This window comes from Anomaloglossus baeobatrachus, chromosome 3, assembly GCF_048569485.1.
Source record: "Anomaloglossus baeobatrachus isolate aAnoBae1 chromosome 3, aAnoBae1.hap1, whole genome shotgun sequence".
Lineage (NCBI taxonomy): Eukaryota > Metazoa > Chordata > Amphibia > Anura > Aromobatidae > Anomaloglossus > Anomaloglossus baeobatrachus.
The window spans coordinates 118,675,405-118,696,636 of NC_134355.1; the positions used below are offsets into that span (position 1 = coordinate 118,675,405).

General features: G+C 47.3%; 1 protein-coding gene across 1 annotated transcript in view; it reads right to left on the reverse strand.

The window, feature by feature from the left end:
- The window catches only part of POLR3F (RNA polymerase III subunit F), a 47,950-nt gene that overhangs the window by 25,214 nt on the left and 1,504 nt on the right, over positions 1-21,232 (reverse strand). Inside the window, exons 2-5 of the mRNA XM_075338105.1 lie at positions 15,946-16,063; positions 14,038-14,105; positions 13,100-13,167; positions 126-238 (exon numbers count right to left, since the gene is read on the reverse strand). Of these exons, the coding sequence (XP_075194220.1) occupies positions 126-238; positions 13,100-13,167; positions 14,038-14,105; positions 15,946-16,063 (367 nt within the window). The remainder of the gene's footprint in view (positions 1-125; positions 239-13,099; positions 13,168-14,037; positions 14,106-15,945; positions 16,064-21,232) is intronic.

The following is a 21,232-nucleotide window of genomic DNA, read 5'->3' on the forward strand; positions in this document are numbered from 1 at the left end:
TACAGATATAAAACTCTTTGGGACGACCACCCAAAATGGTATTGCAAAGTAGATTTCTCGGGGAGTGGTATTCTCTAAATTAATCACTAAATGTTGGAAATAAAGTAAAACCAGTTACGTCTTACCGCTACTGACTTAACGGCTTTAATGAGCTTCTTGCTTTCCATGTTCTTCAGGATTTTGTTGATCTCAGTAAGTGGAAGATTACTTTTATATCGTATATCTCTGCTCCATATTCCTAAAAAATTCAGGGACATTTTAGGATCTTTATATACATTGAAACCCCTTAAAACATTATTAAATAGATATGTTAGACCTGACCAAGCTCATGTGCTTACTCTGATAATCCTGAAATAATAAATCAGCACTTTATGGGACCAGCTCTAATATAAAATGTAGGAAAATTAAATAAAATTATATATATATATATATATATATATATATATATATATATATATATATATATATATATATATATATATATATATATATATATATATATATATATATATATATAATTTTATTTTTATATATATATATATATATATATATATATATATATATATATATATATATATATATATATATATATATATATATATATATATATATATATATATATATATGCCCATTCTGACATGGATAAAAAAGTACATTAGTTTCTTCATTAGGTCTCAGTTTTATTTATCAATGTATGCAGCTAGCAGAGTGAGATCCGGTGACGGATGCAATTTGTGTACTTGTCCTTTAACCCTAAACCTGAGTCTCATGTTCTAAGACTTTCCATTATCTCTTTATGAACAAGCATACAACTTAAATTAGCATTCTGCCAGCAATATAAGTGCTGGGATTTTTTTTATTTCCCACCATGCACTGCACTGGCCACTGTTCAATCGCCTCCCTACGCAGATCTGAAAACCTGCCTTGTACCTGTGTGCAGTATATCAGTAAGGAGTGCACAAAAAAGACACAATCTCCACTTTCTGTAACCAGTCTGGCGTCTATACTGCTTGGATTACACTACTCACAAAACGTTAGGGATATTTGGCTTTCGGGTGCAATTTATAGAAAATGTAAAAACTTCACGTTACAGTGATATATTATCATGAAAGTAGGGTAATTAAGTAGAAGCAGCAATGGTGATTTCTTCATCTCAAACAATTTATTGTACCAGAATCCAACAGCAGTGATGTGTATACCCCCAAAAATGTCAATGTGTCAATAACGTGTCATGTGGCCTTGAGCATCAGTTAAAGCTGACAACGACGTCTCCTGCTTTTCACAAGTGGAGTTATTGTCTGCGGAGGCATGGCATCTCACTCGTCTTGAAAGGCGGACCTCATGTCATTGAGGTTCTGGGGTACAGAGTTACAGCCTCTATACGGCGGCCCAACTGTTCCTATAGGTTTTCCATGGAATTCAGGTCTGGAGAAAGTACAGGCCACTCCATTTGAGGTGCCGCAGTCTCCAGCAGTCATTCCCTAATGATGCGACTTCGATGAGCTGGAGCAATGTTGTGCACATGAAGATGAAGTTATGTCTGTGTTGTTCATGCAGAAACACAATTACTGGTTTAATGATGTTATTCAAGTAGTAGGGGCTTGTTACAGTACCACTCACAAAGTGTAGGGCAGTTATGTATTGACTACACACACCAGCCCACAACGTAACACTCCCACAACCACCAAAGGCTCGTCTGGTGACAACTATGGCTGATGCATAGCGCTCTCCTTGATGTCTCCAACATCGTTGGTGGCCATCATTTCTACTCAGCATGAATCAACTTTCATCAGTGATAAGCACTGAGGCCCAAAGGTCCCTTGTCCACCATAGATACTCTATGGTCCATGCAAGACAGTGATACCTGTGCCATGTGGTGTGGTCAGGTACCCTTGCAGGACGTCTAGCAGACAGACCACGCTGATGGAAACTGTTTTGAATGGTTTGACATGACACTAAAGCGGGCTTTACACGCTGCAACATTGCTAGCGATGTCGCGAGCGATAGCACCCGCCCACGTCGGTGGCGCGTCACGGGGTGATCGCTGTCGTAGCGAACAATATCGCTACGGCAGCGTCACACGCAATTACCTCTTCACAGACGTCGCTGTGGCCACCTAACAATCTCTCCTTTAAGGGGGAGGTTCGTTCAGCGTCACCATTAAGCGGCCGCCCAATAGAAGCGGAGGGGCGGAGATAAGTGGGCGGAACATCCCGCCCACCTCCTTCCTTCCTCATTGCGGGCGGCCGCAGGTACGGTGATGTTCCTCGTTCCTGCGGTGTCACACGTAGCAATGTGTGCTGCCTCAGGAACTACGAACAACCTGCGTCCTGCAACAGCAACGATAATTGGGATTAGAACGACTTGTCAACGATCAACGATTAGGTCAGTAATTTTGATCGTTAACGGTCGTTCGTGCGTTTCACATGCAACGACATCACTAACAAGGCCAGATGTGCGTCACGAATTCCGTGATCCCAACGACATCTCGTTAGCGATGTCGTTGCGTGTAAAGCCCCCTTAAGGGGGCTCTCACCTCCCTTAAATTTGCCTGAAGTTGTGTGGCATTCATCATCAGGTTCCAAAGGGCATTGTTCACAATAAAGCAGTTATCAGTGTGGAAAATGGCTAAAGGACGTCCACTTCTCTCCCTTTCTGTGACTCTTCCAGTCTCTCAGTATCTCTGTTGCAACCTGCTTGATTGATCATGAGTGGTTTCCTGTATGCCACATATTATATGATGATTTTGTCTATGTAGATTCCATCATAGTTCTACTTGTATGGCTTTGGCATCTGTGTAATCCTGTTAAATACTGTTGATATTATTCTCCTCATTTATCTTCTGCATGATTGGCACTTTATATGCATGGACTTGGTATCGTCTGTTTTTATATACATGTGTGTGTCTTTATGTGGGTTTTTTATGTGGTTTACTAATAAAAAATGGATTTTTGTGTACTCACCGTAAAATCGTTTTCTCTTAGCCATCATTGGGGGACACAGGACCATGGGTATTATACTGCCTATCCATAGGAGGACACTAAGTAGATGCAAAAGCATAGCTCCTCCTCTGCAGTATACACCCCCTGGCCGGGCCAGGCAAGCTCAGTTTTAGTACACAAGCAGTAGGAGAAAAAAACAGTAAAAACTTACCTCAACAGAGGAACATGAGAAAAAAAAAAAAAAGAGTCATAACCAAATAAGGTACTGAGAGAACCAAGGCCCAACAGGGCAACAGGGTGGGTGCTGTGTCCCCCAATGATGGCTAAGAGAAAACGATTTTAAGGTGAGTACACAAAAATCCATTTTTCTCTGACGCCTCATTGGGGGACACAGGACCATGGGACGTCCTAAAGCAGTACATAGGTGGGAAACATAAAAGAAGACAATACAATCCAAGGACTAGGAACCAGTCCCAGACAGCCTGGAGCGCCTACTGAGAGAGGTGCTCTACTGCCGTTTGCAGAATTTTCCTACCCAGATTTGCCTCAGTTGAAACCTGGGTATGGACTCAGTAATGCTTTGAAAACGTAAGTAGGCTAGACCAGGTCGCAGCCTTACACACTTGTTCCACTGAAGCCTGATGCCGAATGGCCCACGAAGCGCCAACTGGTCGCGTGGAATGAGCCCGCAGCCCACTAGGAATGGGCTTGAGTTGCAAGTGGTAGACTTCCTGGATCAGAGTGAATCCAGCAAGCCAGCGTCGCCTTTGAAGCTGCCTGTCCCTTCTTAGGCCCCTCAGGAATGACGAACAAAGAGTCCGTTTTACTAAAGGGGGCTGCCCTGGATATGTAATATCTGAGAGCTCTGACGAGGTCTAACGAATGCAGAGACCTTTCCACCCTATGAACCGGGTGTGGACAAAAGGAAGGCAGGACAATGTCCTCGTTCAAATGAAACGGGGTAAGAACCTTTGGAAGGAAATTCGGAAGGGGGCGCAGAACCACCTTGTCCTGGTGAAAGATCAGAAAAGGCTGGCGGCAAGAGAGTGCTGCCAGCTCCGAAACTCGTCTGATGGACGTAATTGCCACTAAGAATGTTACCTTCCAGGACAGAAGAGCAAGGGAGGATTCCTTGAGGGGTTCAAAGGGAGACCTCTGGAGACCGTCCAGAACGAGGTTGAGGTCCCATGGTTCCAGCGGCCGTTTGTACGGGGGAACTAGATGGGAAACGCCCTGGAGGAAGGTCTTGACTTGCGGTTTTTGAGCCAGGCGGCATTGGTAGAAGATTGAGAGCGCTGAGACCTGCCCTTTAAGGGAACTGAGAGCCAACCCCGCTTGCAATCCAGACTGTAGAAAGTCGAGAATTCTGGGGATGGCCAGAGGCATAGGCTGGACGTTCGTTTCCCTGCACCATGAAAGGAAGATTTTCCACGTACGGTGGTAAATGCGGGATGAAGCAGGCTTTCGGGCGCTGATCATGGTGGCAATAACCGCGGGGGAGAATCCCGCTCTTGTTAATACCCAGGTCTCAATGGCCATGCCGTCAGCTTCAGGGCTCTGGAGTTCTGATGGGAAATGGGCCCTTGGGTCAGCAAGTCTGGGATGTCTGGAAGGCGCCACGGTGTGTCTGTGAGCATTTGTACTAAGTCGGCGTACCAGGCGCGCCTGGCCAGTCCGGTGCTATCAGTATCACCGGGACTCCCTCTGCCTTGATCTTGCTGATTACCCGCGGCAGCAGGGTAGAAGTGGAAATATGTAAGGCAGGCGGAAGTGGTGCCAGGAGCAGACTAGAGCATCCGCGCCGATGGACTGCGGGTCGCGTCGCGTGACCTGGCTATGAACGCGGGTACCTTTGCATTCAACCTTGAGGCCATTAGGTCCACGTCTGGTGTGCCCCAGCGAGTGCAGATGTGTAGAAACACATCTGGGTGGAGAGACCATTCTCTGGCAGCCAGGCCTTGGCGACTCAGAAAGTCTGCTGCCCAGTTGTCTACACCCGGTATGTGTACCGCTGATATCACTGATCCCGTCGATTCGGCCCAGCTGAGGATCTTGTGGGCCTCGAGATAAGCCGCTTTGCTGCGGGTGCCCCCCTGCCGATTGATATAGGCTACAGCTGTCGCATTGTCCGATTGGACTCGAATCTGACGACCCGCTAGCAGAGGGCAGAACGCTCTGAGCGCGAGGAAGATCGCGCAGAGTTCCAGGATGTTGATGGGAAGGAAAGACTCCTGGGGCGTCCAACGTCCTTGGGCAGTGTGGTGCCGGTACACTGCTCCCCAGCCTAGGAGGCTGGCGTCCGTGGTCAGGCCGAAGGGTAGAGCTACAAATTGAAAGTGGGAGTCCTGAATTGCGAAGCGGAGGAACTTTTGGTGATCTGGGGCGATGGGTATGTGCAGGTACGCGTCCTTGATGTCTATGGAGGCGAGGAATTCCCCTTCGACCATGGATGCAATAATGGACCTTAGGGACTCCATTCTGAATCTCCGTACGTGCATGTTTGTTTAGGTGTTTGAGGTCCAGGATGGGTCGAACTGACCCATCCTTTTTGGGGACCACAAAGAGGTTGGAATAAAAACCCCCGAACTTCTCGTCGTCTGGGACAGGTATTATCACTCCTACTGTTTGGAGCGAGTGGATTGCTGAGAAAAAAGCTTTGCGTCGTTTTCGAGTCTTTGGGGGGTTTGAGAGAAAGAACCGACTCGGGGGTTGGGTCCGAAATTCTATGTGGTAACCGGAAGACACAAGGTCTCGCACCCATTTGTCGTCTGAGGCGGCAGCCCGGATGTGTTGAAAGAGCCGCAGTCGACCTCCTACAATGAGTGTGTCTTCCGGGACGCCGAAGGAGTCATGAGGGGAGAAAACGTCGTGGCCGAGTCTCCCTAGTCCTGGACTGTTTCGGTCTAGGCTGCCATGACGAAGTGGGTTTCGGGGAGAGCTGAGAAGGTCGGTCCCTGCGTAGTCCGCGGCTGGTGGCGGGGACAGCACGGGATGTTGACCAACCAAATGAGTTCCGAAAGGAGCGGAACGAGGACTGTGGATGTCTGGGGAAGGATGTCCTGGACTTCAGCTGGGGGAGGGAGGTACTCTTTCCTCCCGTGGCGTCAGAAATGAGCTTGTCCAGACGTTCGCCAAACAATCGGTCTGGAAAAAAGGGAAGGCCCGTGAGAGACTTCTTGGAGGCAGAGTCCGCTCGCTATTGTCGGAGCTAAGGATATCAAAGTGTAGACTGGAGGAAAAACGGGTTTAAAAAACGCGCTAGGAAACCACGAGCAAGGATGTAAATGAATATTTTTCTTTTATTTAGATAATTCCAACGCGTTTCGGAGACCCATCTGTCTCCTTCCTCAGGGAAAAAGAATCTTACAGTCAATGAGGAGTTGTCCTTATAAAACAACATACAGACAAAAGGAAAAAAAAAAAAAAAAAAAAAAAAGGGAGGGGGCTGTAACCAATCTTGACGTCATCACTCCATGTGCTGCAGAGTGATGACTCATTTCCACGTGGAGAAAAGCTGCATCATGATATAAACTTCACATATTAAAACAAATATTTAAAGTGCTCTAAATGTGAAAAGATAAATAAATGAGTATCTTATTTACCCAATAATTTGTCTGTGTTTTTTTTTTTTTTTTGTTTTTTTGTTTTTTTTTTTTTTGGAAAGTGAGAAAACTGAAAATGTGCATGTATGTATATATATAAATTATGTGCAAAAATATCATTTTACTACTGTCCCCTATCTGGAACGTATGCAAGTGAATGAGTCTGTGTGTGGGCACTTGTGTGATGTTGCTCTGTCATTGCTACATTTAGGCTGCTAGATGTGTGAGTGAAAGCTCAAAAAAAAAAAAAAAAAAAAAAGAAAAGGGAAAAAGCAACTAAAAAATGTGTGTATGTGTCCATGAAAAAATCTATATGATGTGAACATATAAAAATGTGTAATGCGATCTGAAAATAGCAGCATGTAATATATATAAGAAGAGAGAAAAGTATGTAAATATGTGTGATACGATTGAAAATAGCGGTGTGTGATTTAAAACTATAGAGAGAAGAAAAAAAAAAAAAATGAACATGGAGTGATGACGTCAAGATTGGTTACAGCCCCCTCCCTTTTTTTTTTTTTTTTTTTTTTTCCTTTTGTCTGTATGTTGTTTTATAAGGACAACTCCTCATTGACTGTAAGATTCTTTTTCCCTGAGGAAGGAGACAGATGGGTCTCCGAAACGCGTTGGAATTATCTAAATAAAAGAAAAATATTCATTTACATCCTTGCTCGTGGTTTCCTAGCGCGGTTTTTAAACCCGTTTTTCCTCCAGTCTACACTTTGATATCCTTTGCTCAGACACGGGGCCGCTGCTGAACCACTAAAGCACTCATCCACGTTCTCTAAGGGGTTGTGACTGGCACAACCCAGCCAGGTGAGTGTGTTTTAACCCTTTCCCTCTGCCCTGTAAATCGGGTAAGACCCTATTGCGCCTTTTCTCTCCTACTATAGCTTCTATTGTCGGAGCTAGAGAGCTCTACGGATGGCTATGGTATTTGCGGCGGCAAACGCTGCACAAGTAGCAGCGTCCATGGAGGCCTGGATGAGGTACTCCGCCGCAGCGGCAATTTGAGCTGTTACATCTGTGAAGGTATGAGTGAACTGGGCTTCCTCAAGCGAAGTGTTAAGGGAGTCTGCCCAGACCGAGATCGCCTTTGCGGCCCACACAGAGGCAAAGGAGGGCGAGAGGGAGGAACCCGCAGCCTCAAAAGCAGAGCGGGCGAGGTGCTCCACCTGTCTGTCTGTCGGGTCCTTGATGGAAGAACCATCGGGTAAAGACAGGAGCGTCTTTGTGGTAAGGCGGGAGACCGGGGGGGGTCGACCGAGGGCAAATCGGCCCAGCCCTTAGGGGCAGGTGAGGCAAAAGGGTACCGGGACTCCATGAGTTTTCGGTTACCGAAGCACCTGTCAGGCTTCTCCCTTTGCTTTGTGAGGATATCCTGAAACTCTGGGTGATCAGCGAAAACCTTATGGGGTTTCCTTGCCCTCTTAAAGGAGACCGCATGGTCAGTGGTAGAGGATGGGGGATCCTCCACATGCAGAGTTTGGTTGATTGCTGCTATAAGGGAGTCTATTGCAGTTTGATCATCTGGGGGTGATGAAACCAAGGAATCCTCCTGGTACAAACAGCATTCTCCCTCCACCAGCTCGTCAATAGCCGTGGAGCGTGTGGGAGAGCCTGCCATGTGTGCTCCCAAGGGAGAGCCCGCTGGAGACACCCGGCCGTGTGCTCTTTTCCTGATCCCTGCAGCCAGTGAAGCATGTGCCCGGATTACCTCAGAAGGATCCTCCATAGGGGTATCCTCAGGCTGCGTTTCGTCCAGGGACCCAGAAGGGTGTGGAGGACGACATTGCATAGCCAGAACCAGGTTCTGTGACAGTTTTTCCAAGATTGGGACAGAAACTGTGCCCATTCCGGTGGGCTGGGGGCCCTAGGATCTGGGCTGCCGGTTGCGGCGGTGGTGGCAGGGGGGTCTTGGGGGGGCTATAGGGGCACAGGACTCACAGAGAGAAGAGGTGTGTTTACGTGGTAGCTCAGCGTGGCAGGCAGTGCAGGCTGAATAATAGACTATGTGGGCCTTAGTACTCTTAGTGCCCTTAGATTTCTGCATGTTCCTAATAGGAGTATGCCAGGAGGGGGAGCAATGCTCAGCAGAACTACAATTGAAGCAAGCACCTCACCAGAATCAGCCGATGGCCCTGTCCTCAGGAAGGATTAAGCTCTATGAAGATCTTCGCACGCTTTCCTGGGGGGCGGGGCTTATCGCGCCCGCGGGGGGGGCGGGGATTAGCGTTAAAAGAGCGGGAAGATGAGTCAGTGTGCCCCCCTGCTGTGGGTAGTAAAAAAAAACGGCGGGAAGGGAGCTTCTGAGTTTTCCTCCCTCTCCCTACAGTCAGCACACAGCTTGTCACCAGTGGTTATCAGCCGGCTTTTCTGCTAAAGCAAATAAACAGAGCAGATAATAAACAGTCCCTGAGCCCTGGGCCCTCCCCCCTGCCACCAGGAAATTATTTGCAAGACTTTCTGCAAACAGCAGAACTTCCCCCTCCTCCAGCCAGCAAGCTAGAGAAAGTTAACACTGTGTGTGCAGGATCCTTGCTCCTTGCACATAATAAATACTGTAAATGTCCTGGGAGCCTTCCCTGCAGCGTCTTTTCTCCCTTTGTCTGGGAAACCAGTCAGGGGAGATCTCACCTTAAAACACTTCTTTCCAGGCAGTGAAAATAGCAGAGTCAGCTTGCTGTGTCGGTGTCATATTCAACTCAGAGCCTGCAGAGAGGGGCTGAGGAATTGGGCTATAGGGGCACAGGCCTCTACCCTGGGCTTTGGAAAATCGGTGTCTGTGGAACCCGTCGTCCAGCCCAGGATCCAGCGTCGCAGAGGGGGAAAGTGGAGGCGATATTCCACGTTCCCGCCCGTTGATGGTAGTGGGAGATCGGTCCCAAAAGGAAACCGTCGCCCTCAAAAAATAACAAACCTTGAAAGGAAGTGCCTCCTACAGACACTAAGCTAAAACTGAGCTTGCCTGGCCCGGCCAGGGGGTGTATACTGCAGAGGAGGAGCTATGCTTTTGCATCTACTTAGTGTCCTCCTATGGATAGGCAGCATAACACCCTTGGTCCTGTGTCCCCCAATGAGGCGTCAGAGAAATTGAAGTATTTTTTATTACTGCCTGGAGTGAGTGCTATTCTTATATGCTAAGTGCTGTTTTCCTTCTTGCAACCTGCTGATGACACTCTAAGGCTGGTTTCACACATCCAGCTTTTCGCCGGTTTGCCGGATTCGGTGCACGCCAGTAGAGTGTATACAGTACAATGGCAGCGCGACAAGCGCCGGTCACATGTTGCAATGTGACCGGAGTATGTGACCCGGAAGTTGCGGCGCTGCCATTGTACTGTATACACTGTACTGGTGTACGCCGAATCCGGCAAACCGGAGAAAAGCCGGATGTGTGAAACTAGCCTTAGATCAATCGCCATTTCTGTCTGAGAACACCCTGCTTGAAGCCTTGCAAAGGCAAGGTACTGTTGATCCACTTGTTTGGTGTCTTCTTGTTCTCATGATGTCCAAATGTGAGCAGTATGATGAGGAGGACTGTAAATATCAATTCTAATTGAACCCTGAAATCTATTAAGCAATTCATGGATCGAACATCTGTTGTGAATTTGCCATTAAGCTCCTTCTTAGAGGAGAACAACAAGTTGTGCAAAAAGTACTGAAACATTGAACAGCTGTACTTGCGAATCCAAAAGATTAGAGAAGGTCACATTACGTTCGGCTGAAATGGTTAGAGGGCATTTTAGGATCATCCTGAAATTTGACGAGAAAGCCAAATACCCCTAATGTTTTGTGAGTAGTCTATACTTGACAACAAAAAATGGACAACAATTTAAAGAGAAGTTACCTACCGACTGACCCTGACAATGTCATTTTGGGTGAATAAAGTATTTTGCATTTTTGTTAGTCATTACATTGCTCATCAGATGAGCCTAAAGCGGGCTTTACACGCTACAATATTTCTAGCAATTGCTAGCGATATCGTATGCAAAAGCACCCACCCCCGTCGTGCATGAGATATCTTGTGATCGCTGCCGCAGCGAACATTATCGCTACGGCAGCGTCACACGCACTTACCTGGTCGGTGTTGTCGCTGTGACTGTCGAACAATCCCTCCTTCAAGGGGGAGGTGCGTTCGGCGTCACGGCGATGTCACTAAGCGGCCGGCCAATCAAAGCGGAGGGGCGGAGATGAGCGGGAGGTAACATCCCGCCCACCTCCTTCCTTCATTGCGGGCGGGACGCAGGTATGGTGAGGTTCCTCCCTCCTGCGGTGCCACACACGGCGATGTGTGCTGCCGCATGAGCGATGAACAACATCTTTAAACAACCATTAACAATTTTTGGTTTTAGAACGACCTCTCCATGGTGAACGATTTTCACCACTTTGGAGGATGTTTAAGGTCGCTGGTAAGTGTTACACGCTGCAATACCGTTATTGACGCCGGATATGCGTTACTAACAACGTGACCCCAACGATAAAACATTAACAATATCGTAGCGTGTAAAGCCCCCTTAACTTCATCATATCAGCAGTGATTGGGACCGGGCACCTCTACTGGACTGGTGGGGGCCATTACACTGTCCACTCCCCTAGATCAGCTAATTGATAGTGTCTCTACGCTCACATGAACACTGCAGCCCCTTCATTGCTTACATCGGCTTGAAGGTTGGTTCGATATTTTAGTAGAGATTGTGAAAGTTACTGCAGCGTTGGTCCATTCACCTAAATTTGATCGATCTACTATCTTTGGTCTATCCTAGGGATTGCCCATCAAATATAAAAGGTTTGACCCTTCAGGCCCGGGATCTCAACAAGGTGTTTGTAGCGGATATTTCTAATGGCGCACGAGGCGTAGTCCGCAGGAATATGAATGCGCACGCTGCGCTCCTGTCTGCAGGAATATGAATGCGCACGCTGCGCTCCTGTCTGCAGGAATATGAATGCGCACGCTGCGCTCCTGTCTGCAGGAATATGAATGCGCACGCTGCGCTCCTGTCTGCAGGAATATGAATGCGCACGCTGCGCTCCTGTCTGCAGGAATATGAATGCGCACGCTGCGCTCCTGTCTGCAGGAATATGAATGCGCACGCTGCGCTCCTGTCTGCAGGAATATGAATGCGCACGCTGCGCTCCTGTCTGCAGGAATATGAATGCGCACGCTGCGCTCCTGTCTGCAGGAATATGAATGCGCACGCTGCGCTCCTGTCTGCAGGAATATGAATGCGCACGCTGCGCTCCTGTCTGCAGGAATATGAATGCGCACGCTGCGCTCCTGTCTGCAGGAATATGAATGCGCACGCTGCGCTCCTGTCTGCAGGAATATGAATGCGCACGCTGCGCTCCTGTCTGCAGGAATATGAATGCGCACGCTGCGCTCCTGTCTGCAGGAATATGAATGCGCACGCTGCGCTCCTGTCTGCAGGAATATGAATGCGCACGCTGCGCTCCTGTCTGCAGGAATATGAATGCGCACGCTGCGCTCCTGTCTGCAGGAATATGAATGCGCACGCTGCGCTCCTGTCTGCAGGAATATGAATGCGCACGCTGCGCTCCTGTCTGCAGGAATATGAATGCGCACGCTGCGCTACTGTCTGCAGGAATATGAATGTGCACGCTGCGCTACTGTCTGCAGGAATATGAATGCGCACGCTGCGCTACTGTCTGCAGGAATATGAATGTGCACGCTGCGCTACTGTCTGCAGGAATATGAATGCGCACGCTGCGCTACTGTCTGCAGGAATATGAATGCGCACGCTGCGCTACTGTCTGCAGGAATATGCGCACACTGCGCTCCTGTCTGCAGGAATATGAATGCGCATGCTGCGCTCCTGTCTGCAGGAATATGAATGTGCACGCTTCGCTCCTGTCTGCAGGAATATGAATGTGCACGCTGCGCTCCTGTCTGCAGGAATATGAATGCGCATGCTGCGCTCCTGTCTGCAGGAATATGAATGTGCACGCTTCGCTCCTGTCTGCAGGAATATGAATGTGCACGCTTCGCTCCTGTCTGCAGGAATATGAATGCGCATGCTGCGCTCCTGTCTGCAGGAATATGAATGCGCACCCTGCGCTCCTGTCTGCAGGAATACGAATGTGCACGCTTTGCTCCTGTCTGCAGGAATATGAATGCGCACGCCGCGCTCCTGTCTGCAGGAATATGAATGCGCACGCTGCGCTCCTGTCTGCAGGTGCCATTCAACTGGAAACTCATAACAGACGTCACTGTGGAGTCCTGGCCTAAAATAATACCTTCTTCAAAGACATCCTAAGGGCTCGTTCACAAATCTATATTACAGAACGGATTTAATTCTATTGTTCTGGGGTTTTTTTTAGTGAAGACCCTCTGCCAATACATTTAAATAATGTTCTTCACATACTATACCGATATTTGGCTAGTATTTTCCTGCACAAGTGAAGATGTCCTACTGCTAGCAAGGGTATGCACGGTGTAAAGCAAATAATATCAATGACAAATAGTTCAATTCTTCATAGTGTACATCGCAAAAAGGGAAAATCACAACATGGCCAATAACAGAATGGTGACAGACGTACCTTTATTGCCAGCATCTTCAATAATCTGATAGACCAACTTTTCCTGGTTATCAGAACCTTTCATCTTGCTACAAAGAAGAAAGGAATGGGGGAAATCATCAAAGTAAATTGTTTAAATTACAAGCACACATCTCAACATTGAAATTACAACAAGATGGAAAGGATCAGGAGCTGCCAGCTCTTGATGATTTCTGAACCCAAATGTATTCATCGTGGCATTACATCCTTCAGTCAACCAATAGTAACCTCATTGATAGCAGTGTAGGTGTGTTAGTGCTGGGATTTCTGCACGTGGTGCTGAAACTCAAAACTGAAAAAATAGAGCTATTCTGAAAATATTGTTTCCATTTCTTCATCATTTTCGTATCATTAATATGTCTCTCCATCCTGTGATTAAACATATATATAACATACGAGTATATATGTGGAAAAGGGTTGACCACTTTGAAAAAATCTTCAAACACCCATAGAAATGTATGGGGTCAGTGTTCCATTACATGCTGTATTATCATTGCTTCTATGAAAGGCATGTGGAACCATAAAGGCTTTGTGGCTGTGGCACGCCGCTTTCAGATACATGGGACCTTTTTTTTTTTTTAAGAGGTTTTTCCATTATGACATTTATGGCAATGGGACTATATTCATTATGGGTTCTATAGATATGTCATGTAAGTCTCAGCTGGCACAAGACCTTTAAACTTAATCTTTGTCAATCTGAGTATTTGTAGTAACAAATTAAAGAAATATTTGGTTGCATGGAACAAGGGGTCTAACAATTGTAAATGGATTAGTGGCCAATAAGTGATCTACTGTAATGTTGCAGGTTGGGCAGAGATCTTATGGCCAACATTAAAACTGCAATATGTGTAATTTATATTTTTATTTTTTTTTTTACACAAGTGATTACTGTCTTCTATAGACTCGTCAATAATCCTCACCTTGCAGTTTGCATGTCCTTCAGCCTATACAAAAGGCCCGTGCCGCTCCTAAGCAGATCCAACTGACCCTAAAAGATTAAAGATTTTTTTTAGTCAGTATTAGTAAAGGGACGGTCACTCGCAAAGCTCAAATTAAAGGGAACCAAACATCAGGATTTTCGTCTATAAGGTAAAGCCAGTGCAGCCCCCCCCACTGCCTGTTCCTCCCTCTCTCTGGCTGTATGCAAATTTTTATATTCAGTAACATGGCGTCGGAGTTGGCGTCTGCGCATAGCGCTTATCTCCGGCGCCATGTTTCTGAAGCCTGCATTACCTAGTCTTGTGCCTGAGAGGGCGGCGCATGCACCCTCGCTTCTTCAGAACTCGCTGTGACCGCGGGAGCGCGCCCGGTCACAACAGGACTGGAGAACAGCCGATCTTACCTATTAGCTGCAGCAGACGTCTGCTACGATATCGTCCATCCATGTGCATAACCCGCCCAAGCACTGCTTGAATTGAATCCTCAGCCCTGCACATGCTGACACTCCTGGGGCCCGGAGCAGACAGTGTCAGTGCGCACAGGTGCATTCTCAGCATTCTCCTGTGTGTAGGAGCCGTTCGCTGCATACAGGATCACACGGCAATCCACCAATGCGGACAGGAAAGGGGGATGGGAATATGCAGACACTGACAATGTGCGAGGTTTCATCTCATTCTCCGAGCAGCATCGGCCATCCGCTGCTCTGTGATGTTGTGTGCAGCAAGCAGCCGCTATACACAGGAGCAGGATGAGAATGCACCTGCGTGCACTGACACCGTCTGCTCTCAGCCCCAGAAGTGTAAGTGTGTGCAGGGCTGGGGATGCAGATCAGGCAGCGCTCCAAAGTAAGCACTGGTAATCAATATAAGGCCTCAGTCACGCCAATAGTATTTTTACATCACTGTGAAAGATTGACCCCTGTTCTGCGTTTTGGAGACATTCCTGGTTTTGGCATAGAAATACTTAGCAAAAATACAGATGTGTTAATGAGGCCTAAGAGGAGATTCAAAAGACTGTGAGATGGGGTGTAAAGGTGCACTTTAGCCCTCGGCCAAGCCAATGGTGCACAGTACCCCCATCATTTAATATGTCTGATAAAACTTTTCATAGAAAACTAAATTGTAAAAATAGATAGAACAAATATAGTTTTTATTGGGGCTGGGTGTAGTACATGAATGTCTAAATAGTTTATTTAAATGGAATCTGTCACCAGGTTTTTGCTCTCCCATCTGAGAGCAGAATAATGTAGAGACAGAGAGCCTGATTCCAGCGATGTGTCACTTACTGAGCTGTTTGCTGTCATTTTAACAAAATCACTGTTTTCACTGCTGCAGATCTAGCAGTTATACAGAGCTCATGAAGATGCTGGACTACCTGCAGCAAGCCAAGTAGTCCTGTAATGATAATCTACTGCTGATTAATCAGTGATTTTATCAAAACTACACTAAGCAGTCCAGTAAGTGACACATTGCTGGAATCAGGATCTCTGCCCCTACATTATGCTGCTCTCAGAGACAGTGTAAAAAAAACTTTGCGACAGATTCCCTTTAAAATACACTCACATTTGATGATTTTACTGTATTTAATTTGAAAATCCATAGTACAATGATTGTATAACTTTCAAAAGAGAATGATCATTTTAAGTCTAGCTAGGGCTGGATTCATTAAATGCATTAGTTTAATAAAAGGCAGGGAAATTTTAAGAAAATGTGTTTACAGCAAGTACATCAGCCTCATCAGGCGTAAGAGATCTATTTAATAATTTATGCAGATTGTATAGTGAAATTTGCTTCAACAATAATAGTTGCTGCCAATTCCAAACAACGCCACCCAGCATGTTGCCACTATTTTTCGACCACACCGTGTGAACACAGCCTTATACAACTTACAATAGACAGCAAACGGTTAATGGCCATTGCTCTCTGCTTCGCTTCAATATGAGGCATCTCATTTTGGATAACTTGATCGGTGATTCCATGAGGGAACTGCTGACACAGCTCAATAATCCTGAAATATAGAGGAAAGATGCACATAAATTCTCAGTACAACAGAGATTCTGTACAACACTGGTCATTTGTGGTGGGTTAAAGGGGGGTTGTCTGTAATCTAAGTGATATGTGGCACCCCTGAGGCTTCAGTCACCACAGGGTACTACACCTCACCAAAGGTGCTGTATTCATCTCAAGTAAGGAGGAGGTCACCACAACCACACACCCAAAATACACAGTTATGCCCACTCACTGGGACCGGGCTGGGGTAGAGACATTGGAGGGTGGCCATCACTAATGTAGTGGACCCTCTGCTCACTAGTTCAGGAACCCGGGGAGGGAGGAGGGGGGAGCTTGTCACAGGGGAGCAAGGCGACACACACACATTTAGGTAGACGCGGACACCGGATGGTGACAGATACAGAACCAGTGAGGCGTAGGAGAACACGGTCGCTGAGGAGAGGGATGCACCATAGCCCCCTCAGGAGCGGGCACACAGAGAACAGGGTGCGGAGCTCTAGGCTGGTGGACACTGCACGTCCCGCCAGCAGAATACGCTGGGTAGAGGATTTCAAGTCTTCTGGCCCACGCAAAGAGCCCAGGGAACAGCACCACATAGAGCCAGGAGTCGTGACCAAAAGGGCGGCACCAGTAACGGACTCGCGCTGCCTGCTATATGGGACAGGAGCGGGGTCCAATCAAGCACTCCGGTCCCCGCGTGGCTTCAGGCCGCAGGGACTCACACCACACAGTGGACTCACAGAGAAAATCGCCGGTTCTGACCTTTGAACTATCCAGGATCAACTGGAGCCCATGACAGCGGAGTCCGGCAGTCCAAAGCCGGTGACATCTCAGTGAGAAAAAAGAACTTTGATTGCAACTCCTGTGTCGCTCCATTTCTTCGCTGCCTCTGACCCTGCGCTCCGCAGCAAAGACCACTACTACTCCCAACATCCCTGGGGCCTCCGCTCTACCTGTGGAGAGCTGCACCAACCAGCTGCATCACCACCTGCCCCAGGAGACACCCCCGCAGCGGAGGCTCCTATATTTGGCCACATACCACAGGTGGCGTCACGAAGACAAACTCCATCCTCCCCTGTAAATAACCCCTCCATCTTTATTGACACCGCCGGGGTCACGGAACCGGGCCAGGCCAGCTGTGACGTCCCACACCCCTCTACACCGGCCTGGTGACGAGTAATCCCCAAGACCCCCGTGGGCGTGTCAGATACATCATTGGAATCAGGATCTGTTGCTCTCAGATGAGGTAGCCAAAACCTGCTGACAGACTCCCTCTAATGATTTCCACAATTAAAGTGTAACCGGGTCTGTTATCTGTCCATGATCATAACAGAGCAAAGAGCACAACACACAATATTCTCTTCCTTTCTAAACACGGACATGAAGGAACCCAGATGGACCCCATGATAACTAGTGGGCGCCTCTGCGGCACTTTCCACCAGGTACGGGGCATGTCTGTCCTTAATATTATTTCATTTCTCTGTTCCTCAAAAATGGAATCTAAAAACGAAACGTGAACGTAGAAAGCCGGCCATTACCGAGATCTGATGGATGTTTTCTAAGCGATCAGTCATCCATGGTTTCTGCTAAGAAAGTGCCATAATCCCAGATTGGGCACAGTCCTCTGTGGTCGGGGGTCTGCTGAGGGCGTGCGGTGGGTCAGCAAGGCGGGATTATGAGCTGGTAAGTTACTTCAGTAACTTATTAGTATCAGTTTATCAAAGTTGCTTTTCTGTGCTCCAGCAAGGGTTAATAATGCACAAAAATAATTCAACAACCCAAAATATAAACACCAGAATGAATGTCAATGAACATAAAGAGGTCACCTGCACACTTCAAGTGTGACCCTAACAGCATGTCAGTAAGGAGTACAGTGTATCACTAAGTACAGCAGGTCAGTAAGGAGTGCAGTGTATCACTAAGTACAGCATGTCAGTAAGGAGTGCAGTGTATCACTAAGTACAGCATGTCAGTAAGGAGTGCAGTGTATCACTAAGTACAGCATGTCAGTAAGGAGTGCAGTGTATCACTAAGTACAGCAGGTCAGTAAGGAGTGCAGTGTATCACCAAGTACAGCATGTCAGTAAGGAGTGCAGTGTATCACCAAGTACAGCATGTCAGTAAGGAGTGCAGTGTATCACTAAGTACAGCAGGTCAGTAAGGAGTGCAGTGTATCACCAAGTACAGCAGGTCAGTAAGGAGTGCAGTGTATCACCAAGTACAGCAGGTCAGTAAGGAGTGCAGTGTATCACTAAGTACAGCAGGTCAGTAAGGAGTACAGTGTATCACTAAGTACAGCATGTCAGTAAGGAGTGCAGTGTATCACTAAGTACAGCAGGTCAGTAAGGAGTGCAGTGTATCACTAAGTACAGCATGTCAGTAAGGAGTGCATTGTATCACTAAGTACAGCATGTCAGTAAGGAGTGCAGTGTATCACTAAGTACAGCATGTCAGTAAGGAGTGCAGTGTATCACTAAGTACAGCAGGTCAGTAAGGAGTGCAGTGTATCACTAAGTACAGCATGTCAGTAAGGAGTGCAGTGTATCACTAAGTACAGCAGGTCAGTAAGGAGTACAGTGTATCACTAAGTACAGCATGTCAGTAAGGAGTGCAGTGTATCACTAAGTACAGCAGGTCAGTAAGGAGTACAGTGTATCACTAAGTACAGCATGTCAGTAAGGAGTGCAGTGTATCACTAAGTACAGCAGGTCAGTAAGGAGTACAGTGTATCACTAAGTACAGCAGGTCAGTAAGGAGTGCAGTGTATCACTAAGTACAGCATGTCAGTAAGGAGTGCAGTGTATCACTAAGTACAGCATGTCAGTAAGGAGTGCAGTGTATCACTAAGTACAGCATGTCAGTAAGGAGTGCAGTGTATCACTAAGTACAGCATGTCAGTAAGGATTGCAGTGTATCACTAAGTACAGCATGTCAGTAAGGAGTGCAGTGTATCACTAAGTACAGCATGTCAGTAAGGAGTGCAGTGTATCACTAAGTACAGCATGTCAGTAAGGAGTACAGTGTATCACTAAGTACAGCAGGTCAGTAAGGAGTAGTGTATCACTAAGTGCAGCATGTCAGTAAGGAGTGCAGTGTATCACTAAGTGCAGCATGTCAGTAAGGAGTTCAGTGTATCACTAAGTGCAGCATGTCAGTAAGGAGTTCAGTGTATCACTAAGTACAGCATGTCAGTAAGGAGTACAGTGTATCACTAAGTACAGCATGTCAGTAAGGAGTACAGTGTATCACTAAGTACAGCATGTCAGTAAGGAGTACAGTGTATCACTAAGTACAGCAGGTCAGTAAGGAGCGCGGCGGGTCAGTAGGTACAGCAGGGAGTGCGGCAAGTCTATAAGTACAGCATGTCAGTAAGGAGTGGAAGTGGTGAGCAAGGAGTACAACAGATCAGTAAGGAGTGCAGCAGGTCAGTAAAAAAAAAGTACAGAAGTCAGAAAAAAAGTACAGCATGTCAGAAGAGAGTGCAGAATGTAAGGACGGCGGCAAATCAGTAAGGAGAGCGGCAAGTCAATAAGGAGTAAGTACAACACGTCAGGGAGGAGTACAGCACGTCAGGGAGGAGTACAGCACATCAGGGAGGAGTACAGCACATCAGTAAAGAATACAGCACGTCAGGGAGGAGTACAGCACGTCAGGGAGGAGTACAGCACGTCAGGGAGGAGTACAGCACGTCAGGGAGGAGTACAGCACGTCAGGGAGGAGTACAGCACGTCAAAGAGGAGTACAGCACGTCAAAGAGGAGTACAGCACGTCAAAGAGGAGTACAGCACGTCAAAGAGGAGTACAGCACGTCAAAGAGGAGTACAGCACGTCAAAGAGGAGTACAGCACGTCAAAGAGGAGTACAGCACGTCAAAGAGGAGTACAGCACGTCAAAGAGGAGTACAGCACGTCAAAGAGGAGTACAGCACGTCAAAGAGGAGTACAGCACGTCAAAGAGGAGTACAGCACGTCAAAGAGGAGTACAGCACGTCAAAGAGGAGTACAGCACGTCAAAGAGGAGTACAGCACGTCAAAGAGGAGTACAGCACGTCAAAGAGGAGTACAGCACGTCAAAGAGGAGTACAGCACGTCAAAGAGGAGTACAGCACGTCAAAGAGGAGTACAGCACGTCAAAGAGGAGTACAGCACGTCAAAGAGGAGTACAGCACGTCAAAGAGGAGTACAGCACGTCAAAGAGGAGTACAGCACGTCAAAGAGGAGTACAGCACGTCAAAGAGGAGTACAGCACGTCAAAGAGGAGTACAGCACGTCAAAGAGGAGTACAGCACGTCAGGGAAGAGTACAGCACGTCAGGGAAGAGTACAGCACGTCAGGGAGGAGTACAGCACGTCAGGGAAGAGTACAGCACGTCAGGGAAGAGTACAGCACGTCAGGGAAGAGTACAGCACGTCAGGGAAGAGTACAGCACGTCAGGGAAGAGTACAGCACGTCAGGGAAGAGTACAGCACGTCAGGGAAGAGTACAGCACGTCAGGGAAGAGTACAGCACGTCAGGGAAGAGTACAGCACGTCAGGGAAGAGTACAGCACGTCAGGGAAGAGTACAGCACGTCAGGGAAGAGTACAGCACGTCAGGGAAGAGTACAACACGTCAGGGAAGAGTACAACACGTCAGGGAAGAGTACAACACGTCAGGGAAGAGTACAACACGTCAGGGAAGAGTACAACACGTCAGGGAAGAGTACAACACGTCAGGGAAGAGTACAACACGTCAGGGAAGAGTACAACACGTCAGGGAAGAGTACAACACGTCAGGGAAGAGTACAACACGTCAGGGAAGAGTACAACACGTCAGGGAAGAGTACAACACGTCAGGGAAGAGTACAACACGTCAGGGAAGAGTACAACACGTCAGGGAAGAGTACAACACGTCAGGGAAGAGTACAACACGTCAGTAAAAAATACAGCATGTTAGTAAGGAGTGCAGCATGTTAGTAAGGAGTGCAGCATGTTAGTAAGGAGTGCAGCATGTTAGTAAGGAGTGCAGCATGTTAGTAAGGAGTGCAGCATGTCAGTAAGGAGTGCAGCATGTCAGTAAGGAGTGCAGCATGTCAGTAAGGAGTGCAGCATGTCAGTAAGGAGTGCAGCATGTCAGTAAGGAGTGCAGCATGTCAGTAAGGAGTGCAGCATGTCAGTAAGGAGTGCAGCA